Consider the following 26,991-nt stretch of genomic DNA (forward strand, 5'->3'; position numbering starts at 1 on the left):
TTCTACAGAAAATCCAGAACTGAAGCAAACTGGCAGTAAGCTGGTTCTGTAATAAGAACTTTAGTAGAAGGAAACGCATGCAGGCGCATTTGTGCTATGTATGCGTTACTACGATCAGCCCTTCCCGAGGGGGGGGGGACTGGGCGACTCGGGGAGAAGTAGAGGAGACATTGCGCCATCAACAGAGGTGAAGAGGTCCTCTTCTGCCCTGTAAAACCTACCCAGATCAGTTCCTAGTGGAGGGAGCCCTAGCACTTGAAATGGTCTCGATAACCTCAAGCGAAAACCCTGTGAACCTCATTTGGTACCCTTAGGGGCCAGACATGAAAGGTTTCACAATTCGGGCCAAGGATGAGAAGGTCCTCCCTGTTCGGAATCGCCAAAGGCGAGCCGTCGAGGAGAGGAATTAGCTCCGAGAAACATATCCTTTTCGGCCAGCGCGGGAGCAGAGAAACCGGGGAAAGAAATGCATACAGACGCATTCTGGGTCATGTATGTGTCTTAACGTCCAGACCCAAGGGGGCTGGGTGAATTCAGGGAGAAGTAGAGGAGACATTGCGCTATTCATAGAGGCGAAGAGGTCCTCTTCTGCCCTAAGATCTCACCCAAACTTGTTCCAAGTGGAAAAAGCCCGGCATTTAAAAAGGTCTCGATAACCTCAGGAGAAAGCCCTGTGTCCCTCAGTTGGTACCTTTAGGGGCCAAACATGAAAGATTCCACAATTCGGGGCTGGGATGAAATATTGCCCTGTGCCTGAGATAGAAGATCCTTCCTGTTCGGAATCGCCCAAGGCGAGCCGTCGAGGGAAGAGATTAGCTCCGAGAACCAAGCCCTGTTCAGCCAGCGCAGTGCTATCAGTAAGAGGCAAAAACCCTTGCTGGCGAACTCTGGGCAACTACTACCTTAGGGTGGAGTTCTTAACTTGGTATTTTCTGTCTGGACCGTAAATCTGCTCCCGTATACGGGCATCCAGGGATATAACTGACCTGAGTGACAGGAGCTTACCCTTGGCCCTAAGGAGAATCCGACGTGTCAGAAATACAGCTGACAAGAACGTGGGTCTCCTTGATGATTTATGTAAGAGGCTACCGCTGTATTGTCCACCCGCACCAAGACATGGCAGCCTCAGGAGGAGGTATTTCAGGGCCAGAAATACAGCCATCAACCCGAGACAGTGACTGTGACAACCGAGCTGACGACCCTCCTATCCCCTTAAGCTGGACGACCACTTAAGGCCGCTACCCCGCCCGTCAGGGAGGCATCTGTGGTTAGCAGTCTGCAACAACAAGACGCACCTAGAGTGGGACCCAAGGCAGAAAACCGGGGTCTGAACCACATAGAAAGGGAACAAAGCCTGAGGCGCGTAACCCTTTTTAGCCTAGGGGTTTTGGCCCTTGGAAGAAATCCCCTGGCTTTTGGCCACAACAAAAACGGTCTCATGAGCAGAAGGTCCAGAGGGATCACCGTGGACGCAGTCGCCCTGAGACCTGGAAATCATTGATACTGATAACAGTGCAACCTTGACCTAGCCTGACTTTGCTCAGGGTGATCTGAATGGACTCAATCCTAGCGGGAGACAGTTGTGCCCGCATTGTGAATGAACTCCATACGATGCCCCGATAGACAGTGTTCTGAGTGGGAGAGAGGACGCTTTTCTTGGTGTTGAGCCTCAACCCCAGAGAAACAGATGAGCTAAGACGATGTCCCTGTGCTGAACTGCCAGTTCCTGGAACTGCGCTAGGATCAGCCAGTCGTCTACATAATTCAGAATGCAGACGCCCGGAGTCGCAAGGAGCCAGCGCTACATCATGCATTGTGAATGTGTGGGTAAAAAGGGCTAGGCTGAGTGAAAGAACCTGACCCTGGAAGACTTCGCCCCCGGAAGTGAACCTCAGGAACTTTCCATGTTGTGGCAGAACTTCTAAATGAAGTATAGAAGTGCGTCATAAGATCGATGGTGACCAGCCAAACGAGTTGTAAGGCTTGAGACACGACCGTCTTGACAGGCATCATCTTGGACTTGAACACCCACGGGTAGTTCAAGCTTTAAGATCTAAGCCAGACGCCACCCCTCACCCTCCATGGGAAACTGGAAGTATTTAGTGTAATAACCTAACTCTCTCTCAGGAAGGGGAACACATACCATGGCCCCTTTAACCAGGAGATTGAGTTTTTTTGTTTTAACATAAAAAGAAATCCGGTTCACGGTAGTGAGAACACGCTGTTGAAACACGGAAAAGCGGTGAGTGAATTAAATCCTGACGCCCTTATAAGACCCACAGAAAAGAATATATCCGGCAGAAGTTTCCACGCTGCCAGGATCTCTGAGATGGGTATTATATTTTAACACTTCCTGTTGAGGGGTTGTCGAGTGTTTCGCGTCCTGAATAAAATGCAGGAACAGCGAAAACACCCAATTTTGACGGAGGCCTCTGCAACCCGAAACACCAAGAGGTGGCGGGAATGGAGGGGCTTCGAGGGGGTACCGGGAGGGGTGAAGTGAAGCACGCGCCCCGTCCCGAGGGGAGCTACCCCCTAATCTAGGCGCAAGATCGTCAGGGTTTTCTCTTACTAGAATTTATAGTCCTGAGGTCTTGCTTCGGGGGCGGGCGAGTGCGGCTAGACTGTCCCCAATCCCTGGGAGGAGGAGCACGATTCGCCACGCATTGCTTTTGAGCCTCCCTTCAGTCAGGACCGAGGCGGGTCTGAGGCTTGCTCGTCAAGCGCAGAACCCACACTCAGGTCATCCAGGAGGTCAGCCTGGTGCGCCTGTAAAACAGCATAGTGTGCAGAGCAGCACCAGCCTGACCTGCTGCTTGATAAGCCCTTCCCACTAAAGTGGAAGTTGTCCTACAAGGCTTTGAGGGGAGAGAGGGCTTCTTAAGTGATGATGCAAAGCCCGGCGAGAGATAGAGTAACAACATCGAGCAATTCCTCCGTATATTTTTTATCGCGGACAGAAAGCTCGGAGGCGGGAAGAGAAACGCGATCCACCTCATGATCCGAAGAAGCGTCGGAACGCGCTTCAAGATCATGTGAAGGACCAGCTGGGTTTGGGGAGAGAGTGAGAGAAAGGGATCAACCCGTCTAGAGCCCCACGAACAATCTTTTTTTTTTTTTTCATGAGTGCTGACTCCCGGAAGCAAGCAAGTCGAGCACGACGCACTTTGCCTGTTAAAGCAAATCGCAGTGCTCGCACCCACCCTACTGCAACACGAGAGCAGCGTGCTCTTACCCCCAAACAAACAGAGCAAAAACTGATGTGTGTCGTCTTCAGCTATAGAGTGAGAAGAGGGGAACACGCACCGTTTGGGGCTTTCAGTCATTCTCTCTTTTTTTTTTCTTTCTTTTTTTAGAAATATATATATATATAGATAATATTTTCTAAACAGAAGAGAAAAGAGAACAACGTTCACTGCACACTGCCTAACTGATTCTAACTCCTAACAGAGGAAAGAAAGTTTTGACAGGGTTTGTGAAACACACAGAAACAGAATTGCTCTGAAAAAAGAGTTTCTGACGACACCTGGTGACGTATCCATTTATAGCCTGGCCGCAGGTGCATCTATTGATTACATCAGCCGAGGCTATAAATTCCGGTCAATGTTCATTGACGTGTTGCACACATTATTCAGCTCGGTTCACAGCTAGAGTTGTTCCCCGTAGCGCTTAGCAGCGCAGCATCGTAGTGAAGCTTTTTGTAAAGGGAACCTTGAAGCCTTGAAAACACATAGTCCTAGCTTACTGAAAAAGTGCCTCATTTAATTCTTCATTCACATAAAAATAACAACAACATATAGTAGTAATAATGCATTCTGATGTCTAGCATTCAATAGAAAAATAAAAAGGTCACCCAGCCACCCTTTCTTAGAGCTATTGAAAGAATACAGTAACTGTTGTAAACTTGGGGGCTTTAAGCTAATACAGAAAGTGCTTTTCCAACAAAAAATTAATAATGAAAATAAACATTCAGAATACAACATTTATGTTGAACATACTGAAAAAATTATCTTCATTCACATGCAAATAACAACTTACACTCTTTCACACTTTCCTTTCACCTTAAGAATACTGTGTGTGTGTGTGTGTGTGTGTGTGTGTGTGTGTGTGTGTGTGTGTGTGTGTGTGTGTGTGTGTGTGTGTGTGTGTGTGTGTGTGTGCGTGCGGGCACGCGCCTCTTCAGGCACTGGTGCATTGCCGTGGTGCTAGAATGGAAGGCCATCTCCATTTTGCAAAGACGACATATCACGGAATTGTTTCCTTTAATTTAAAAGAATTCCCATACTTTAGAGGAACGAGTGCCTTGCACTTCTGATAGTCTGAGGAGCCACTCGTGTTGCTACTACTCTCCGGCGCCGCCATCTTTGTTTTGGGTCTGACGAATCGACGCGCATATTTTGCGTCTACGTATTTTTTGCGTCGACGTCATCGATGACGTCGACACGTTGTCCAAGCCCTAGTCACAAAAAAATATTTTCTGCTTCATAATAATGAACATTTCAGCTTCACGATAATGAACTCTTCAGCTTCATAATAATACACTTTTCAGCTTCACAATAATAAACTTTTCAGCTTCACAATACATTTTCTGGACCAAGGCTCTCTCCCCGGACTGCTGGTTGTGTGGCTGCTTTTATGCTGCTCTCCCAATGCTCACTGGAATAGGAAACAGGTGTTAGGCATAATTTAGCTCAGGTGTAAGTGTAAGCTTTCTCACTCTCCGGACAGGCGCTTGACCATGCCCCCACTGCCACATACTCCCAACATCCGACTCGGGCTGGTGAGCCATCCGGCCTGCCAACCACTCCTCCCCCATTTCTGGAAAGGAAGTCAGCGATAGCCAGCTGCACCCCCAGTCTGTGGATCACCTTGAATTTAAAAGGCTGGAGAGCCAGATACCACCGGGAGATCCGCGCATTGGTATCCTTCTTGCAGTGGAGCTATTGAAGTGGGGCGTGATCCGATCAGAGGGTGAAAGCCTGCCCCAGCAGGTATCACTGGAGAGTGAGGACCACCCACTTGATGGCCAGACACTCCTTCTCCACAGTGCTGTACTTTGTCTCCCTTAAGGAGAGTTTACAGCTTACAGCACCGGTGCACACATTTCACCCTCACTGTTTATGCTTTGCCCAATGCCCCGTGTTGAACCAAGCATTGGTGGATAGTGGTTTGATTACAATCTGTGTCCAACAAAGCTTGGTGAATACCCCCCTTGATTCTTACCGGTATCCGGTACGCTCCGGCTCGGTCGGGGGCAGCCTGTGGGCATCGGGGATCCAGACCACCGTCCCCAGCTCCATCACAGGGCATTGATCCCAGAAGTGTCCCGGATCCCCCCAACCTGCGTCGAGAGAGAGAAGAGGGCTCTTCCGCCCTTGAGTACGCCACCATATGTTCCTCTGTGACACTGGGTGGTGGCACTGGACCCACTCTGCCTTTCTGCTCCAGCACGGAAAAATATAGCAGTTTGTGTGTAGATCACTCATGGGAGGAGGGTGGAGTCTGTCACCAGTCGTGGCCTGCTCTAAATTGACGTCACTTTAGAGCAGAAACGAAAACCGTTCATTTTGACACACTGTTTTTGATTATTAGAAATATAAGAAAGAGGAGTGGGTGGACTTTTAACATCGTAGATGTTTCACAAGCCTGTCAAAACTTTCTTTCCTCTGCTAGGAGTTAGAATTTGGTTAGGCAGTGCGCAGTGAAACTTTCCAGAAAATATGTGAGAGAATGACTGAAAGCCAGGGCAAACGATGCGTGTTCCCCTGTTCTCACTCTATACCCGAAGAGGACACGCATCAGTTTTGCCCTGTTTGTTTGGGGGAGGAGCATGCTGCTCTCGCGTTGCAGCGGGTCGTATGCGAGCACTGCGATTTTCTTTCAGGCAAAGTGCGTCGCGCTCGCCTCGCTTGCTTCCGGGAGTCAGCACTCACATTTGGTTCGTGGGGCTCTCGCATGGATTTGGCTGAGGAGCAAGAGACGGGTTTGTCCCTTCCTCTCGCTCTCTCCCCAAACCCAGCTGGTCCTTCCCATGATCTCGAAGCGCGTTCCGGCGCCTCTTCGGTTCATGAGGTCGCCTGCCGGTACGTCTGACTCTATGGTCCCCTTGGTCCCTCCTGCTCAGAGCTTGGGGGCGTAGCTCGCGCTCCCCAACCCGTCGCGCTGGCTGATCAGGACCGTCCGACTCGGCTATGCGATTCACCTCGCCAGGGGCCTGCCTAGGTTCAACGGCGTCCGCTCCACCACGGTGAGAGGCGAGAACGCCGCTGCCTTGCATGTGGAAATCGCCTCCCTCGAAAGACGCGATAGAGCCTGTCCCTCCAGCTGAGAGGAAGAAGGGGTTTTAAAGCCCCTACTTCATCGTACCCAAAAAAGGCGACGGGTTGCGGCCATCCCTCCCCTCCACCCCTCCAGCGGGGGAGCGAGTGGTCTGCTTACCAGCTCCCGTAGTGCAGTTTCCTGAGTCCCAGGGCTGCCCATCTCAGCGAGTTCTGAACCGGGCTCTGCACAGACTCCCATTCAAGATGCTCACGCAGAGACGCATTTTAGGGAGCGTCCGGCATCTGGATTGGTTCGCGGCGGTAGACCTGAAGGACGCGTACTTTCATGTCTCGATCCTTCCTCGACGCAGACCCTTTCTCCGGTTTGCCTTCGAGGGTCAGGCATATCAGTACAAAGTCCTCCCCTTCGGCCGTCCCTGTCCCCTCGCGCCTTCACGAAGGTCACAGAGGGCAGCCCTTGCCCCACTGAGGGAAGCGGGCATCAAAATCCTCAACTATCTCGACGACTGTCTAATCTCAGCTCACTTGCGAGACATGTTGTGTGCTCACAGGGACCTTGTGCTCAGGCACCTCAGCCACTTGGGGCTTCGGGTCAACTGGGAAAAGAGCAAGCTCATCCCGGTTCAGATTTTCTCAGGTATGGAGTTGGACTCGGTCTCAATGATGGCGCGTCTCACCAGCGAGCGTGCACAGTCGGTGCTGAGCTGTCTGCATACGTTCAGACAGAACACGTTGGTCCCACTGAAATGCTTTCAGAGGCTCCTGGGGCATATGGCATCCTCAGTGATGGTTACACTGCTTGGGTTGATGCATATGAGACCAATCCAGCAGTAGCTACAGACCCGAGTCGAGAGATGAGCATGGCGCCAAGGCACACACCGCATCCTCATCACGTAGGCTTGTTGCCGTTCTCTCAGCCCCTGGTCAGATCTTGCGTTCTTACGGGAAGGAGTTCCCCTAGTCCAGGTCTCCAGGCACGTCGTGGTCATGAAAGATGCCTCCCAACGGGGCTGGGGCGCCGTATGCAGCGGGCACGCAGTCGCCGGCTCTTGGACTGGCCCAAGACTGCGTTGGCACATCAACTGCCTCGAGTTGCTGGCAGTACTACTTGCCCTGAGGAGGCTTTTGCCGTTGATCGGGGCATGCACGTGTTGCTCCGGCCGGACAACACAGCCGCGGCGGCGTATATCAACCACTAAGGCGGTCTACGCTCTCACCGCATGTCACAACTCGCCTGCCGTCTCCTCCTATGGAGTCAGCACGAATCAAGTCGATCCACTCACATCCCAGGTTTCCTTAACAGCACAGCGGACGTGCTGTCGCGGCAGGTTACATCCAGGGGAGAGTGGAGGCTCCACCCCTAGGTGGTTCAGCTGATCTGGAGTCGATTCGGCCAAGCACAGGTAGACCTGTTCGCGTCCCCGGAATCCTCCCATTGCCCACTTTGGTACTGTCTGACTGAGGCCCCCCTCAGCACAGATGCCTTGGCACACAGCTGGCCCCCGGGGCTTCGCAAGTATGCATTTCCCCCAGTGAGCCTACTTGCACAGACGTTGTGCAAAGTCAGGGAGGATGGGGAGCAGGTCCTCTTTGTGGCCCCTTATTGGCCCTCCCGGATTTGGTTCTCGGACCTCTCGCTCCTCGCGACAGCCCTCCCCCTGGCAAATTACCCTAAGGAAGGATCTTCTTTCTCAGGGTCAGGGCACCATCTGGCACCCTCGACCAGACATCGGGAATCTCCATGTCTGGCCCTTGGACGGGACGCGGTAGACTTAGTTGGCCTACCACCCGCGGTGGTAGAGACAATCACTCAGGCGAGAGCCCCCTCAACGAGGCACCTTTACGGACTGAAGTGGCGTCTGTTCGCTCAGTGGTGTTCTTCCCGTGGTGAAGACCCCCAGAGATGCGCAGTTAGATCAGTGCTTTCCTTTCTGCAGGAAAAGTTGGAGGGCCAGCTGTCCCCCTCCACCTTGAAGGTGTATGTAGCCGCTATATCAGCACATCACGATGCAGTGGAAGGTAAGTATTTAGGGAAGCAACTCCCCCCTTGGGTAGGATCTACCAGGATGCCACTCAACACGATGTGCTTCCGCTCCTAACCGGTAAGACCATGTGTGTATTCCACCTAACCCCCCCGGGTGTGGTCTCCTCGGTGTCCTCCTCTTTGGAGGGACACCCCCCCCAGCTTGGACCATATATTTGGCCCCCAGCTGTACCATTTCGTTCCTTTTACAGGGGAGAATAATAGAGAGAAGGCCCCGGCTGGGCCAGCCAGTCCTTATACTTCTGAGCTGTTGAAGGTGCAGGGGACCGCTTCATGCCTGCCAGTGTGTCGGGGGTAGTTATGCGCAGTATAACTGTTTCTCTGTATCATCCTAAATACTGTATTTGTTGACTAGACTCATTGTAGGATAGCACTTATTTTGCAAGCTCTAAGTTGACGTTCAAATGGGCAGAAACAATCATCCATTAATGCCACAGCTGGTATGATATCATCACTGATGTTTGATATCACCTCTGAGCTCTGATACTGCTGAATTCTCCACAGTTTATTTTAAATCAGAATGAGCTTTATTGCCAAGTATGCTTACACATACAAGAAATTTGTCTTCCAGTGCACAAACAGTAAAAAAAACAAGAATAAAAAGCGAATATATGTGTGTGTGTGAGTGTGTGTGTGTGTGTGTGTGTGTGTGTGTGTGTGTGTGTGGCAAAGCGAGCGGATCAAGGGAGTAGAGAAACAAATAAACCCCGAGAAAGTTCTCAGATGATACCCCTCTCAGGAGGTTTACCTCTACAGCAATTAGCGACTACGCTACCCTGGTATAACTATCCAGGGAAATACCCAATAAGGGCACACAGGTTCGGTTTCTCTCACATAGACAATGAGACGTGGATATGATTATTATGAAAAATATTTTTATTCAATCACAGTAAAATAATTAAAAACATAGAAGAAAAGGGCATTCAATTCGATATAACAATAAAGTGCCAATATAAAAGGCAAGCAGCACAAAGCTGCTGTAATAGAACGTCACAATACAAATTTACAACAATAACTCTGGAGCTGGGGCTTACCAGTAGCAAGGCAGGCTAGATACAGGGCTTTAATAATGCCCGCAATAATAAATACCCACACGTGCACCAGATCTCACACACACTCCAGCGAGATTCACTGCAAAAATATGCACACTGCACTCAGTGAAAGAAGAAACACCACCAAATGGGGATGACTATTCTGCCCGCTCCAGAGTCCCAGCTCCTGGAAAGACAAAAATAAACCCAAATTAAGCTCGAAACCCAGCAGAAACAAAACACCAAAACAAAACACTGAAACCCAAAACAGAAAAACAAAGCACTGAAACAAAAACAAAGCAAAGCAGTTATGCAAAGCAATTAAGCAAAGCAAAGCAAAAGCAAGCAATTAAATAAAACCCCTAAAACAAAACAGCAGCGTTCATGCTTCAAGCCATGCAGCGACAGAGCAGGAAGAGATGTACTAATGTGCTGATTTATTCACCAACATGCAGAGCCCATACCATCTATCCAGCAGCAGATTCTTCAATGTTCACGAACAGGAGAGCAACAGTCACCGAACGACACACTGCATAAGAACATTCATTATTGCGGAACAATCCGATTCCAATGAGCAGTGATCAGCTGCACTATACAGCACAGCGAGCACACCCAAGCAGGCACCAGCTTTCCCAGCTCTGAAACGGAGTAGCCAATGCAGCGATCAGCCGCACTATGCGGCACAGCAAAACACTCCCGAGCGGACACGAGCTCTAACACGGAGCAGCAGAAAGAGCGATCAGCCACACCATGCGGCACAGCAAACACACCTGAGCAGACACCAGCTCTAACACAGAGCAGCAGAAATCCGGAAACAGCGATCAGCTGAACAAATGACGCACCCTCTAGCGCACCCTCTAGCGGACCTTGTGACGCCTTGTGAGCCCTAAATGCGGCTCAATAATAGATAAATGCCAAAGGGGCATGGGCATCAAACAGCCTTAAAGAGCAACATGCAGGTTGGACACCCCTATATAGCATAGTGTATGTTGATGATAAAACAACTAGATTTTCTGAACTGGAGTAATATATATTTAGCCATTAACGATATTTTGAGATAAATTGTGATAAAATAACTTCCGCGTCTATAAAGCACTAACCGGAAGTGACGATGGGCTGAGGAGTCTGGTCAAGTTCAAGCTCAGGTTACAATGGATGCTGAATGAAGAAACCGAAGTTCTCCGGTGTGGACTGAACATGCCTATGATGGCCCACAGGCCTATAATTATGAGCAAATTAAGAGTTAAAATAATTAAAAGTAAGACTTACTGTGCTAAGTCCTCGTTTTCGTTGCACAGAATGTCTGCTAACGTTAGCACTTTGTCCTCCAGTCCAGCCCGCGCCAAAATCCGGTGTACACTTTGACGGTGGACTTGATTCCATCGAGTGCACCGAGGGAACAGCATCAGTAATCAGCCTCACGTAGTCCTTACTCCGAAATCCCATCCGAGACTCCAACAAATCTCCAGGTCGATAATTCTCCGGAGTGAAATGTGCGCCACAAACGACCGAGTGTGTGGTAACCGACACGGCAGTGAAGTCTGCTCTTTTCACCTGCACAAAACGCTGTCAGGACCGAAAAGCCTTGTTTTTTCTAGAAGGAAAATGATGGACACGATGTCCTGACAGGCTGGAATTCGTGCAACCAGCACAAACACAATAATTTACCATTATGGCTTCTCTAAAACTTTCTGTCTCTCACTACTGCTCTAACTACATCAACACCCACAATGAGAGAGCTGACCGCGAGCTCTTTTGTTTGCCTCAGCCCTACGTCATATGACGCGTTGATAGCGGGAAAGGCGTATTCCAGAGCCTAGCACATTTTCATCAAAATCTCTACATCAAATGAGATTTCATTAGTAATTTCTACATATGTGTTTTTAAAAGACCTCTGCAGACAATATAAAGTATTAATTCAGTTATAAATTCAACCTGCATGTTGCTCTTTAAAGATAGAGGCAAATAACTACATTTCACCACATATATATATATATATACAGTGAGGAAAATAAGTATTTGAACACCCTGCTATTTTGCAAGTTCTCCCACTTAGAAATCATGGAGGGGTCTGAAATTGTCATCGTAGGTGCATGTCCACTGTGAGAGACATAATCTAAAAAAAAATCCAGAAATCACAATGTATGATTTTTTAACTATTTATTTGCATGATACAGCTGCAAATAAGTATTTGAACACCTGTCTATCAGCTAGAATTCTGACCCTCAAAGACCTGTTAGTCTGCCTTTAAAATGTCCACCTCCACTCCATTTATTATCCTAAATTAGATGCACCTGTTTGAGGTCGTTAGCTGCATAAAGACACCTGTCCACCCCATACAATCAGTAAGAATCCAACTACTAACATGGCCAAGACCAAAGAGCTGTCCAAAGACACTAGAGACAAAATTGTACACCTCCACAAGGCTGGAAAGGGCTACAGGGAAATTGCCAAGCAGCTTGGTGAAAAAAGGTCCACTGTTGGAGCAATCATTAGAAAATGGAAGAAGCTAAACATGACTGTCAATCTCCCTCGGACTGGGGCCCCATGCAAGATCTCACCTCGTGGGGTCTCAATGATCCTAAGAAAGGTGAGAAATCAGCCCAGAACTACACGGGAGGAGCTGGTCAATGACCTGAAAAGAGCTGGGACCACCGTTTCCAAGGTTACTGTTGGTAATACACTAAGACGTCATGGTTTGAAATCATGCATGGCACGGAAGGTTCCCCTGCTTAAACCAGCACATGTCAAGGCCCGTCTTAAGTTTGCCAATGACCATTTGGATGATCCAGAGGAGTCATGGGAGAAAGTCATGTGGTCAGATGAGACCAAAATAGAACTTTTTGGTCATAATTCCACTAACCGTGTTTGGAGGTAGAAGAATGATGAGTACCATCCCAAGAACACCGTCCCTACTGTGAAGCATGGGGGTGGTAGCATCATGGTTTGGGGGTGTTTTTCTGCACATGGGACAGGGCGACTGCACTGTATTAAGGAGAGGATGACCGGGGCCATGTATTGCGAGATTTTGGGGAACAACCTCCTTCCCTCAGTTAGAGCATTGAAGATGGGTCAAGGCTGGATCTTCCAACATGACAATGACCCGAAGCACACAGCCAGGATAACCAAGGAATGGCTCTGTAAGAAGCATATCAAGGTTCTGGCGTGGCCTAGCCAGTCTCCAGACCTAAACCCAATAGAGAATCTTTGGAGGGAGCTCAAACTCCGTGTTTCTCAGCGACAGCCCAGAAACCTTATTGATCTAGAGAAGATCTGTGTGGAGGAGTGGGCCAAAATCCCTCCTGCAGTGTGTGCAAACGTTTGACCTCTGTAATTGCAAACAAAGGCTACTGTACCAAATATTAACATTGATTTTCTCAGGTGTTCAAATACTTATTTGCAGCTGTATCATACAAATAAATAGTTAAAAAATCATACATTGTGATTTCTGGATTTTTTTTTAGATTATGTCTCTCACAGTGGACATGCACCTACGATGACAATTTCAGACCCCTCCATGATTTCTAAGTGGGAGAACTTGCAAAATAGCAGGGTGTTCAAATACTTATTTTCTTCACTGTATATATATATATATATATATATATATATACTGTATATTTCTATCAGGAAGTCTCGTAGATTTGAGTAAAGATTTAGATTACATTTATTTGATGAATATTAAACAGGAATGTAATGTCTCTTTGGCGTAATCCCCGTTTGGCGGTCCGAAGTTGTTGTTCTTGGAACCATCAGATCCTGCCAGAGATAGGAGGCAGGGGCGAGGAGCCTCCCTGCGTGCAGGACGGGACTCAACTGGTGGCGGTTGAGTGTCATTATGACTTGCAATGCACAATGAATTCTGATGAGAACTGATTCCTAACAACTAGGGCTGGGATAAACGATTATTTTTTAAACGATTAATCTAGCGATTCATTTTTTCAGTCCGATTCGATTTCGATTCGATTAATCGACTTGTGACAACACCGGTAATACCGGTTTCATCGAGGGTGGGGGTGTATAAAATGTTTAAAAAAAAACATTTGCCGGGAGTTTCATTGACTGGCGATCTGATAAATCAATCATAATACGCCATTTTTGTCAGACAAAGTAGTCAGGAGAGAGAAGATTAACGTCGGTGGATTGACATCTTTCCGCGGTTAAATCAACAGTCCTTCTGATGTAGGCTACATTCATGTTTAGCCTATTTGATGCTATAAATTAACCAAGGACAGGATGATCGGTTCACGAGCAGCTTTAACTGAGGCAATCTGTCACGACACATTAAAGAGCCACAAAATTGTAGGCCTATTTATGGTTTAATTTTCTTTGAATGACCAAATTTGAAAGTTGAGACTTTATTAAATGTTACCTGCTTGGTCCTGTCTGTCAGCGCGTTGTCAGTGTCCTCTATGTATTTTTCACGACATTCATAGCTATAAGCGCATTATTAATAGCTATAAGCGAAAACTTTAGGTGTCGACAACGTATTATAGCCTATTATAGCCTAGAATGGAAGGCCATCTCCATTTTGCAAAGACGACATGTCACGGAATTGTTTCCTTTTAAATTAAAGAATTCCCATACTTTAGAGGAACGAGTGCATGCCGCCTTGCACTTCTGATAGTCTGAGGAGCCACTCGTGTTGCTACTACACGCCTGCGCCGCCATCTTTGTTTTGGGTCCGACAAATCGACGCGCATATTTTGCGTCGACGTGTTTTTTTCCGTTGTCCCAGCCCTACTAACAACTTTCTATTCTTAAAAAGGTGCTTTTGGATATTTATGAAATGTTTGATTAAGTTTCCCCAGTTCTGAGTTGACTTTCAGAAGTCAGCATTAAAATGATTGTTTGTGTCTTAAAATGCATTCAAACATGTTGTAAAGATACATTTTGATTTCTAATACTTTCTTTTGCAATGCACAGTGAATTCTGTTAAGACATATTACTTCTAACAACTTTCTATTCTTTAAAAGGTGCTTTTGGATATTTGTGAGATGTTTAATCGAGTTTACACAGTTCTATTGACTTTCAGATTTCAGCATTAAAATGACGGTTTGTGTCTTAAAATTAATTCAGACATGTTTTAATGATGCCTTTTAAAATGTACGACATCTTTTAAAATGCACAGCTGCCTATGAGTGAAATTAGAGAAATGTCAAGATTCATTGAAAAAGAAGTGAATTCAGATGGGAAAAGACACCAAACAGATTTATAACATTAAAAAGGTGCTTTTGGATATTTGTGAAATGTTTAATCAAGTTTTCACAGATCTGTGATGACTTTCAGATGTCAGCTTTAAAATGACTACATTGGTGCCGTGTCCCGGATTCCCAGAAGGATCGACGTTAGTTTGACCGCCGGATGTTGCTGAGTACTACATATTTCATTAAATGGACTGGGTTGAATTCTTCTTTTCCTGTCTAATCTGCTGGAGAGAGAGGTACAAATACTGAGTATTACAATACACCAAAAGAAAAAAAAGGGACCACATAATCTCATTTTGGGAGATCTACAAAGACTGAATTTCTTGCTCTAAAAAAATAAAATTTCATTGTCTTTTTGTTGTGACTGTTTTTGTAACAATGTCATTCCCTTATGATGTGGAAGATGTGCAGGATGAAGTATACATTGTTGGGGGGAGAGGACAGTTCTTTAGAGGTATGGCTCACACTCCTGGAGCCATAGGTATTGCTGACCCTCCAGTGTTTTGCTCGTGTATATATAAACTGATAGTCAAGTTCCCAGGTCAGACATAACTTCCGCTGACTTAAGCAACCTCATTACATGGTTAGCTCATGAAATAGGTCCATTTCAGTTCAGCTAAAGAAGGGAAGTGAAAATGGGGAAAGAGTGACTAACAGACAAAATGTCAAGACTTGGAGGGAGAGCAAGGGACATAATCAAAATCGCATTACGCAGTAACCCATCATTAGAAACTGGTGAAGACCAAAGAGTTATTAATGATATATTAAAGCAACACTTCAGTGAACTGATGTAATTCTGCAATGCCACTCGCTGACTTCTACAATACCCTACCTACAGTGGAAGAGAATGTGATGGATTACTGGATTCGCTTGAAAAAAGCCATTGTGGCAGAGGAGTGTTTGAAGAGACAGGGACGCAACCTCGAAGACCCAAGTTAAGAGGTAACTATGATGTTCATCAAGCACTGCCCAGACCCAGATCTTTCTGCTGTAATGAAATTCAAAACTGCTGACAAGTCGAAAGCTTGTGAAATTCAGGAATGCCTCGATGATCATCAGACACAACTGAAGATTCAGCAGCAACGAGCCAGATCGAGACGTTCAGGTGTATTTCGTTCAGTCTTTCCAAAAGCCATGTAAAGTTTGTAAAGCAACTGATCACTCTACTACCATGCATTGCAGGCGAGATGGATTGTGTTTGTCTTGCTTTAAAGCAGGACATTGGAAAAGAGTGTCGTAAGGCAGGATAAAACTAACAAGCCTGCATATGGAGAGGGATGTGCGTGTGGACAAAATCAAACCCTCGACAAAAAAGATGATGATGACTGGGAACAATGGTATGAGCACACATCTGCAGCCCAGTCAGAAGGTGTTCAATTCTGCAGAATTCACAAAGAATTGAACTATTTAGTGAACTATTCTATGCTCCAGTGATTGTGAATAAGACTTTCCGAGTCAAGGGAATGCTAGACTCCGGCTCCATTGCTTGTACGGTAAATGAAGCAACGGCATCTAAGATGCTTGAAGAAAATGTAATCACTACAGACAATCAGTTAAAAGAGCAAGTCATTCTGATTGGCTGTGGGGGTCATCAAACTCACCCTAAAAGTGTGTATGAGGTGGAGATAGAAGTGTACAGTGTATCGTTCCCATTCTTGTGGTCCCAGGGCAGAAAGATGACCTCATTCTCGGATCTAACGTCATAAAGTACATCATGCATGAAATGAAGAGCAGTGATGATTATTGGAGGGTGACTGCTCAGAGCTGTGACCTGTCATTGGCTCCTGACACTTCTCAGTTCCTTGAAATGATGGCTGGGTTGACAAGATGACAAGGTGGCGATACTCCTAACAAGATCGGGACTGTCTGGAAAGGGCTGTGGCAGATCACCAACTACAAGCCTAAAGCCCCCCAGGCCATCAACGACCGACGCCTAGCCAACGACCTGAACGAGTTCTACTGCTGCTTTGAAAGACAAAGGGACAGTCCTGTATCCATTCCCCATGACACCTCCCAACAAAGGGACAGCCCTGAAACCATCCCCCACGACACCTTCCAACAGCTCCAGCTACAGTGCATCACCTCCACCTCCCCCACCTCAGCAGGGGCCTGGGCACCCCCACCAATGCCCACCGTAAAGGTACCCCCTCCACCCCCCACCCACCTCAGTGACGTCTCTTTCCATCTATGAGAGAGACGTCAACAAACTCTTCAGGAAACAGAACCCCCGGAAAGCTGCTGGACCGGATGCTGTCTCCCCATACAGCTTGAAGCACTGCGCTGATCAGCTGTCTCCAGTGTTCACAGATATTTTCAACACCTCACTGGAGATATGTCATGTGCCAGCCTGCTTCAAGTCCTCAACTATCATCCCTGTTCCAAGAAGTCAAGGACCACAGGACTTAATGACTTCAGACCTGTCTCCCTGACCTCTGTGGTTATGAAGTCCTTTGAGCGCCTTGTGCTTTCACACCTCAAAGACATCACCGACCCCCTCCTGGACCCCATGCAGTTTGCATATAGAGCCAACAGGTCTGTAGACGATGCAGTCAACTTGGCCCTCCACTTCTTCATCCTCCAGCACCTGGACTCCGCTGGAACCTACGCCAGGATCCTGTTTGTGGATTTCAGCTCTGCCTTTAACACCATCATCCCGCTCTACTCCAGGAGAAGCTCTCCCAGCTAAGTGTGCCTCACTCCACCTGCAGGTGGATCACTGACTTCCTGTCTGACAGGAAGCAGCATGTGAAGCTGAGGAAATATGTCTCAGACTCACAGACCATTAGCACTGGATCCCCCCAGGGCTGCGTTCTTTCTCCTCTGCTCTTCTCCCTGTACACTAACAGGTGCACCTCCAGTCACCAGTCCGTCAAGCTTCTGAAGTTCGCGGACGACACCTCCCTCATCGGACTCATCTCTGATGGTGACGAGTCCGCCTACAGGTGGGAGGTTGACCACCTGGTGACCTGGTGCAATCAAAACAACCTTGAGCTCAACGCTCTATAGACAGTGGAGATGGTTGTGGACTTCAGGAAGAACTCAGCCTCACCTGCACCTGCCACCACCACCCTCTGTGACTCCACAATCGACACTATGGAGTCTTTCCACTTCCTGGGAACTATCATCTCCCAAGACCTCATGTGGGAGCTGAACATCAGCTCTCTCATTAAGAAAGCACAACAGAGAATGTACTTCCTGCGGCAGCTGAAGAAATTCAACCTGCCAAAGACAATGATGGTGCACTTCTACACAGCCATCATCGAGTCCATCCTCACATCCTCCATCAATATCTGGTACGCTGCTACTACTGCCAAGGACAAGGACAAGGGCAGACTGCAGCGTGTCATCCGGTCTGCAGAGAAGGTGATTGGCTGCAATCTGCCACCGCTCCAGGACCTGTATGCCTCCAGGACCCTGAAGCGTGCTGGAAAGATTGTGGCTGATCTCTCCCACCCCAGCCACAATCTCTTTGAGACACTCCCCTCTGGCAGAAGGCTGAGGTCCATCAGAACAAAAACCTCACGCCACAAAAACAGTTTCTTCCCATCCACCACTTGCCTCATCAACAAGGCCTGGTACCCACCCTGACACTCTCCACACTCCACCTCTGGCTCCATATGCCACTGTACTTACTCTGCTATACTGCTCTCTTTTATTTTTATTCTTACTTTTAAGATATACTTTGTGGACATATTTATATTTATATTGCTTATATTTTAATACTTGTTTCTTATATTTAGAGAATGTGTGACACGCACCTACAGCACCAATAGTGTTGTAATAGGCAATAAAGCTTTTTCTGATTCTTGATTCTGATTCTTATTCTGTGAAATTGACACAAGCTGTAACACTCTTGGCCAGACATGAGCATCTTGTATGGGCCAGGCTGCTGAAAAACACCCCTATGTCCCCCGGAAGCACAGTGATTGTCGAACCTACATCTTAAAAATCCATGCCGCGAAAAGTTCTGGTTGGTTGGGTAGTTACAACCATGTGGGGTGACAGATATGTCTCCATGAAGTTAGTGAATCTTTCTGATCGTCCTGTGACCTTGAAGAGGAATTGCAAGTTGGCTGATGTATCGCCCTGTGTGACTGCCGAAGATTTTATGGTTTTCCAGAACTCCAGGCAGATTGAGGCTAGTGATCACGTGATGTGTTTTCCTGAAGCAAGCGGTGAGGATTCTGAAAAGAAACTGGCAGGAGTTGATCTGAAAGATATAGACCTCAAGCAGTGTCTAATCAGTCAAGTTGATCAAAAAGCACCTTTTTAAGAATAGAAAGTTGTTAGGAGTCAGTTCTCATTAGAAGTCACTGTGTATTGCAAATGAAAGCATTACAAGTCATAGTGCATCTTTACAACATTTTTGAATGCATTTTAAGACACAAACAATCATTCCCCGTCTGTCGCTCACTTCGACGTTGTGTCAAACAAGCAACACTAGGGATCTCTCTTGAGCGCCGAATATACCTCTGATCTATGAAAAAAGGCCAATGAGAAGTTGGGAGACAGAATTTGCACGTCCCACCCCCGGAAATAGGGGTATAAAGGCGGGGAAATGCGTCTGTTCCATTCAGAAATTTTCTTCTGAGCCGATGGTCGTGTATGCAGCGAGCTTCGAGTCACACACCTGTTCCTCTACCTCTATGCGATCTGCTGTTGGATCTACAGCGCACTTTAGCGGCTTTCTCCTTCTCTGCACTGCAGTGAAGTTTGCCCCTGGGAGCTTCGACAGCGCTAACTTAAACGGTGTTGTGATTTTCTCTAAAAGAGCAATACACAGCGGCGTTGAACGTCCTTTTCAGGACGCATCTTTATAAAGATGCCTTTCCGCCCCTGTGTAGTTCCTGGATGTGGTAGAGTGCTCTCCGCTTCAGACGGCCACAGGCGCTGTCTCGTGTGTCTGGGCTGCGATCACACTGAGGCAGCATTTGTGGACAATTCATGTTCTCACTGCGAGAGCATGACCATGGCAACGTTGCGGTCGCGGCTTTCCTTCAACTGAAGGAACGCCACTCCTGCCGCCCCCCGCATCTCTCCTTCCCACGGGATTAAGGAAGACTCTGCTGGTGATGGAGGTGATCTGGGGATGGCAGCAGGGTCGGTTTCGCCGGGTACGTCCCCGCGAGCCCCCCGCCCCCCCGGCACGCGCGTTGATTTCCTTCCGGGCTCGAGGCAACAGTGGCTCGCCTCACAGCCAGCCTGCCTATCCTCTGGAGCCTGTGCACCATTCAAAACATAAAAATTCCACTGACCACAAAACCTTTGTTTTTGTGAATGGGACACATTTTATGTAAGTGTTTAAAATGAATAGACTTTGAAAAAAATGTTTTATTATGTTTAAAAAAATCAATAACTACAAAAAATAATTTGTTTAGACGGTTGAAACACTGTTAACACATTAGAACTGGGCTGGTGCAGATTGCATATTATTCTATATATTAGGAATAAGTGATTTTAGGCACATTGGATAAATCAGGATCTTAAGTCAAATGTATACATTTTTTGTGACATTATAAGTTTGACATTCGATGCAGACTTTTCTCCCACATGTAAGTAGCTTTCCTATTGCGTGTGAGTGTTTATTCCACATGTTTAGGTTGCTATCAAATAAATTCATTTAAGTATTTAAAAAAACATAGGAACTTTTTTACATAAAGTGTGTTTGCCAGTAATGAAGGGTGCACAAAGGATGTTTTTCTTTTCTATTGTTTTATAGAACATGGATCAGTGCTGCCTCTGCCCCAAGAAGCTGTCCAATTTGAGGCAGCACTTAAATATTTTTCATTCGGTTAAGAACAGCGAGGAGAGGAAGATTTTATTGATGTGGGCAAAGGGCAGGGTTTTCGTTAGAGATCATCCCTGCCCCTTTTGTCAGAAAAAATTAAAATATGTGGAATACCACATGAACAACTCCCACAAAGAGCTAACGGTAAGTCACATTTAAAGTATAACTTTATTTAATACAATTTATGTGTTCTTTATTACAATAATACATGAAACTGTAAGCAATTCACCAGTGTCAACATATCTGTCTTAGACTTTGGACAAATCAATTACTCAAAGACCTTGACACCTTTGAGCAATTGCGGCAGCTGAGGGCCTACAACCCAGCTATTCCAATGGTCACAACATTGGAACTGACCGATGCGCCTGGGGTTCCAGACCAGGGTTCAGAAGAGGAGGAGGACCCCCAGCAGATGGGTAGGTGTTCGGAAATGATTTTCTGAGCGTTTCTTGTTTGTTCTCCATAGTGGAACACTGAGCTATTGGTTTTTGTTCAGAGGTCCTCCCAGACCCTCTTGAGAAGGTCTACAAGGCTGCAGCTGGAGGGCCCAAAGAGGAGCTGTTTCAGCTTATTGGTTAGTGATGAGTGGTCACCATAGTATGACGAGTGTTCCATTGTCTTTCATGAGGTGAGACTGATGTTATGTTTTTCATGAGTCTATAGAAAAGGAGCCCTTGCCCCTTGACAAGGCTGTCACTGAATTTTTAGAGGATGAATCCTTCATATAGGAGTTCATCAAGGAGCTGGGTAAGTGTTGGTGTTTACTATATGGTGCTTTATTTGCATTCCTGAGATGGAAAACAAAACTAACCTTGGCTTCTTTGTTTTTGTGTTTTGTTTTTTTAGAATCTATCCCAGAATTGGACATGGGCAGGACCTCTACTCTGGATATTGACATTTTGGAAGAACTGGGCTTTCACTTTTAATGCTTTTTAATCATGTAAATATGATAAGTTATATTGTAATAGTTCTTGTTGTTGTTCTTTTCATACTGTTGTAAATATTGTTATTTAATTTATTCTTGTTCTAAATCATGTTCAGATGTTTTCACCTCCTATTTATATTGTGCAATAACTATTTATTCTAATTCTCGGTCTTGTCGATTATGTTCTTCTTATTAATTGTGTTCTTTGAGTGCTGAGTTGAGTACTATTTCATAAAGGAACATAATAAAGCATACTGTTTCCCCCCACTACAACCTCAATTGCATGTATTGGCTTGTATTTGGAGCCCCTCCCCCCTTTTCCATTTTCAAGCCTGTTGCAATGGTTCTCCAACTATAAGCGTATTACAATGGTAATGATTAATAATTGACCTTTGAGTCTCACACTTAAGCTAATTGTGCATGTTTATGAGTTGATAGTTGCATCAACTTGTTATATTGTGTATTCTGAGGGCTGCCAAAGGGATTTTGTCAATCAAATCGAATGTAAACGTTACTGTGTTTCAAATGAATTGTGCATGAACTTAGTGCTGAGTTGAGTACTATTCGTAAAGGAACATAATAAAGCATACTGTTTCACGCCCAGACTGGTGTCTGCCTTGTATTTCCTGTTATGTGATCTGTGTTCTGTCTTGTGCGCAGCTAATCTGGAGGAGAGCTATGCCCAGAAGACGCAGTTCTGTTTCTACGGGCACCTCACTGCGGACCTATCCAGCATCTATGGCCACCGCTGTGGCGTATTTCAAAATATGCTCATCGAAGAGGTGGAAGGGGCCAAAAAGTCCCAGCAGCAGAATGCCTACCTGATAAATGTTAGTGTTTTCCTTTCTTTTGCAGCTCTGCGCACCACATTTTACCCACCTGACTTCTAACCTTGCTGTGTTTGTTTCTTCATCTGTCTATGCAGGTCACCATGCATAAAACCAATCAGGCGTTCGGCCCTGCTCAGGTGTCCCTGGAGCCCGAGGAGTATGAGTGGTGCCAGCATTTCCTCAGCATTAGGAATGTGCTGGTCAGTGGGCCGGATGCCAGGTTCTTTTTCTTCAACCCCACGCCCAATCCCTGCAAAAATTTGAACAATTACTTCCAGGCGGCGTGGGCGAGATGAACTTGCCAGGGTGCCCGACCTTCACCGACATCCGGAGCTCCATCGCCACTCATGTAAGCGTCCCTCGTCCTCCTTTCTGTGACGTTCCCTGCCCTTTTCTACATTTGCCTTCAACCGCTTATCTCTTGTTTGCTCTCTCCCCTAGGCGAGGAACGCGCACACTGCTGAAGACATGCTGAATATATCTAGGTTCATGTGCCACGACACCAAAATCGCCGATAAGTTTTATGCAATAAATTTGAACCCCAGGCAGGCCTTGGAGCACCGGCGTCTGTTCAAGGCGGCACTGGAGGGGCCCGAGCTGTCCCCAGTGAAGGAGGAGCCGAAGCTCAAGCATGCCAGGAGGAAGGCAGCCAAGCCCAGGAAGCGTGCTCGAGAAGAGGAATCGCAAGCTGACTCATCCCGCTCCCAGTCTTCTGAAGACAGCGCAAGTTCAGAGGGAGAGGACGTCGAGGCTGAGTCCCATCCGGTGAGTTGACCTCTTTTGATGAACTTGGATCAGTGGACTTTGTTTGGACTACCCACTTCCAATCAATTTAAAGGGCCAAAAATAATCACTTGGTTGATTTGTATAACTCTAGGATCAAATGTATGACTTACAATCACATTTAGGTGACTGTAGGATTCCCCCCTGATAAAGTGCACCATTCAAAACATAAAAATTCCACTGACCACAAAACCTTTGTTTTTGTGAATGGGACACATTTTATGTAAGTGTTTAAAATGAATAGACTTTGAAAAAATTTTTTTATTATGTTTAAAAAAATCAATAACTACAAAAAATAATTTGTTTAGATGGTTGAAACACTGTTAACACATTAGAACTGGGCTGGTGCAGATTGCATATTATTATATATATTAGGAATAAGTGATTTTAGGCACATTGGATAAATCAGGATCTTAAGTCAAATGTATACATTTTTTGTGACATTATAAGTTTGACATTCGATGCAGACCTTTCTCCCAAATGTAAGTAGCTTTCCTATTGCGTGTGAGTGTTTATTCCACATGTTTAGGTTGTTATCAAATAAATTCAGAGTATTTAAAAAAACATAGGAACTTATTTACATAAAGTGTGTTTGCCAGTAATGAAGGGTGCACAAAGGATTTTTTTCTTTTCTATTGTTTTATAGAACATGTATCAGTGCTGCCTCTGCCCCAAGAAGCTGTCCAATTTGAGGCAGCACTTAAATATTTTTCATTCGGTTAAGAACAGCGAGAAGAGGAAGATTTTATTGATGTGGGCAAAGGGCAGGGTTTTCGTTAGAGATCATCCCTGCCCCTTTTGTCAGAAAAAATTAAAATATGTGGAATACCACATGAACAACTCCCACAAAGAGCTAACGGTAAGTCACATTTAAAGTATAAATTTATTTAAATCAATTTATGTGTTCTTTATTACAATAATACATGAAACTGTAAGCAATTCACCAGTGTCAACATATCTGTCTTAGACTTTGGACAAATCAATTACTCAAAGACCTTGACACCTTTGAGCAATTGCGGCAGCTGAGGGCCTGCAACCCAGCTATTCCAATGGTCACAACATTGGAACTGACCGATGCTCCTGGGGTTCCAGACCAGGGTCCAGAAGAGGAGGAGGACCCCCAGCAGATGGGTAGGTGTTCGGAAATGATTTTCTGAGCGTTTCTTGTTTGTTCTCCATAGTGGAACACTGAACTATTGGTTTTTTTTCAGAGGTCCTCCCAGACCCCCCTGAGAAGGTCTACAAGGCTGCAGCTGGAGGGCCCGAAGAGGAGCTGTTTCAGCTTATTGGTTAGTGATGAGTGGTCACCATAGTATGACAAGTGTTCCATTGTCTTTCATGAGGTGAGACTGATGTTATGTTTTTCATGAGTCTATAGAAAAGGAGCCCTTGCCCCTTGACAAGGCTGTCACTGAATTTTTAGAGGATGAATCCTCCATATAGGAGTTCATCAAGGAGCTGGGTAGGTGTTGGTGTTTACTATATGGTGCTTTATTTGCAATCCTGAGATGGAAAACAAAACTAACCTTGGCTTCTTTGTTTTCGTGTTTTGTTTTTTTAGAATCTATCCCAGAATTGGACGTGGGCAGGACCTCTACTCTAGATATTGACATTTTGGAAGAACTGGGCTTTCACTTTTAATGCTTTTTAATCATGTAAATATGGTAAGTTATATTGTAATAGTTCTTGTTGTTGTTCTTTTCATACTGTTGTAAATATTGTTATTTAATTTATTCTTGTTCTAAATCATGTTCAGATGTTTTCACATCCTATTTATATTGTGCAATAACTATTTATTCTAATTCTCGGTCTTGTCGATTATTTTCTTCTTATTAATTGTGTTCTTTGATTACATAAAAAAGTGTACAGTATGTTGAGTGATGTACTAGAGGTCCTACAGTGAAATACTAATAAATTATCACACCTCCTCATCAATGTCTCTTCTTCATACAGGAAAATGCACAATGTAGTCAATCAAATTAAATGTTAATGCTACTTAAAGTGTTTAAAATGAATAGCCCATAAACCTGCTGTTGAGTCTCCATAGAACAAATTGCTTATGGACACTTTCATTTTTTAAGCAAAAAGCATATTGTATTGTGTATTCTGTACAGAAGAACAGGTTTCAGCTTCCTAAGTCTGTCCAGAGCTGAGATCTGGACATACCACCAACAATTTATCCCATTCACAGAAATAGTGATTTTTAAGTCATAAATTTGATCCAGGAGTTAAAAAACTGATGTCCAAAAAGTGATGATTTTAGCCAATGCAAATAAATTGCATGTGGGATGTCCAGATCTCAGCTCTGGACAGACTTAGTGTGCTCAAACCTCTGTTTCTGTGCTTCTCCAAGCCGCCTCTTTCTATTTTGTGAGTTTCAAGAAAATCGGAGGAAGTCGAAAATTGCACGCAAAATTCCTTAAAGGGGTACACACGAAATTTTCGACATCCTCAGATCTTAATGAAATTTATACCATAGAAAAAGGAGGCTTGGAGAACAACAGAAATACAAGTTTCAGCTTTATAAGTCTGTCCAGAGCTGAGATGTGCACATCCCACCTCCAATTTGACCCATTCACAGAAATAAAGGTTTCGTGGTCAGTGGAATTTTTTTGTTTTGAAGGGCTTATGTTGTTCAGGGGGAGTTCTACAGTCACCTAAATGTGATTATATGTCAAAAATATGATCCAGGAGTTATAAAAATGAAGTCCACCAAGTGATGATTTCAGCCAATGCAAATGAATTGTACATGGGTTGTCCCACTTCCAGTCAAATTAATGGGCAGTTGTCTGTTGGTGGACACATACATCTATACATTCAATTGCTATTGGGCAGTTAGTCTTTTTGACCCATTACATTGATTGGAAGTGGGACTACCCACTTCCAATCAATTTAATGGACCCAAAATCATCACTTGGTGGACTTAATTATTATAACTCCAGGATCAAATTCATGACATATGATCACATTAAGGTGACTGTAGGACTCCCCCTGAACATAGTGCACTCTTCAAAACATATACATTCCACTTACCACCAAGTGATGATTTCAGCCAATGCAAATAAATTGCATGTGGGAGTCCCACATCCAATCGATTTAATGGACCCGAAATTGGACCCATAATCGGACCCCTAATTATCACTTGGTGTACTTCATTTTTTTAACTCCAGGATTACATTTATGACATATAATCACATTTAGGTGACTGCAGGACTCCCCCTGAACATAGTGCACCCTTCAAAACATATAAATTCAACTGAATAACAAGTGATGATTTCATCCAATGCAAATAAATTGCATGTGGGTAGTCCCATATACAGTCAAATGAATGGGCAGTGGTCTGTTGGAGGACATATAGCTATACAATCAATTGCTAATGGGCAGATAGTCTGTTGAATGAATTGTACATGGGTAGTCCCACTTACAGTCAAATGAATGGGCAGTGGTCTGTTGGTGGACATATAGCTATACAATCAATTGCTAATTAGGCAGATAGTCTGTTGGTGGACATACAGCTATACAATCAATTGCTAATGGGCAGATAGTCTGTTGGTGGACATACAGCTATACAATCAATTTCTAATAGCAGATAGTCTGTTGGTGGACATACAGCTAAACAGTCAATTGCTAATGGGCAGAGAGTCTGTTGAATAAATTGTATGTGGGTAGTCCCACTTACAGTCAAATGAATGGGCAGTGGTCTGTTGGTGGACATATAGCTATACAATCAATTGCTAATGGGCAGTTAGTCTGTTGGTGGACATGTATGACTCCCCCTGAACATAGTGCACCCTTCAAAACATAAATTCCACTGACCACCAAGTGATGATTTCAGCCAATGCAAATAAATTGTACGTGGGTAGTCCCACTTAGAGTCAAATGAATGGGCAGTGGTCTGTTGGTGGACATACAGCTATACAATCAATTGCTAATGGACAGATATTCAGTTGAATAAATTGTACGTGGGTAGTCCCACTTAGAGTCAAATGAATGGGCAGTGGTCTGTTGGTGGACATACAGCTATACAATCAATTGCTAATGGGCAGTTAGTCTGTTGGTGGACATACAGCTATACCATCAATTGCTAATTAGGCAGTTAGTCTGT

General features: G+C 45.4%; 1 protein-coding gene across 3 annotated transcripts in view; it reads left to right on the plus strand.

Annotated features, from left to right (window-relative positions):
* LOC127657989 (sodium-dependent dopamine transporter-like) overlaps positions 1–26,991 on the plus strand; it is a 60,894-nt gene that overhangs the window by 2,453 nt on the left and 31,450 nt on the right. The window contains exons 1-10 of one of the 3 annotated variants that reach the window (XM_052147038.1): positions 13,078–14,796; positions 15,399–15,502; positions 20,280–20,492; positions 20,601–20,764; positions 20,845–20,922; positions 21,012–21,095; positions 21,195–21,288; positions 21,934–22,103; positions 22,199–22,452; positions 22,545–22,868. In XM_052147038.1, the coding sequence (XP_052002998.1) occupies positions 22,396–22,452; positions 22,545–22,868 (381 nt within the window). In that variant the 5' untranslated portion in view covers positions 13,078–14,796; positions 15,399–15,502; positions 20,280–20,492; ... (4 more) ...; positions 21,934–22,103; positions 22,199–22,395. Of the gene's footprint in view, positions 1–13,077; positions 14,797–15,398; positions 15,503–16,150; positions 20,493–20,600; positions 20,765–20,844; positions 20,923–21,011; positions 21,096–21,194; positions 21,289–21,933; positions 22,104–22,198; positions 22,453–22,544; positions 22,869–26,991 lie in introns of those variants that run through there. The other 2 variants (XM_052147036.1, XM_052147037.1) reach the window with 2 other exon arrangements.

This window comes from Xyrauchen texanus, chromosome 17, assembly GCF_025860055.1.
Source record: "Xyrauchen texanus isolate HMW12.3.18 chromosome 17, RBS_HiC_50CHRs, whole genome shotgun sequence".
NCBI lineage: Eukaryota > Metazoa > Chordata > Actinopteri > Cypriniformes > Catostomidae > Xyrauchen > Xyrauchen texanus.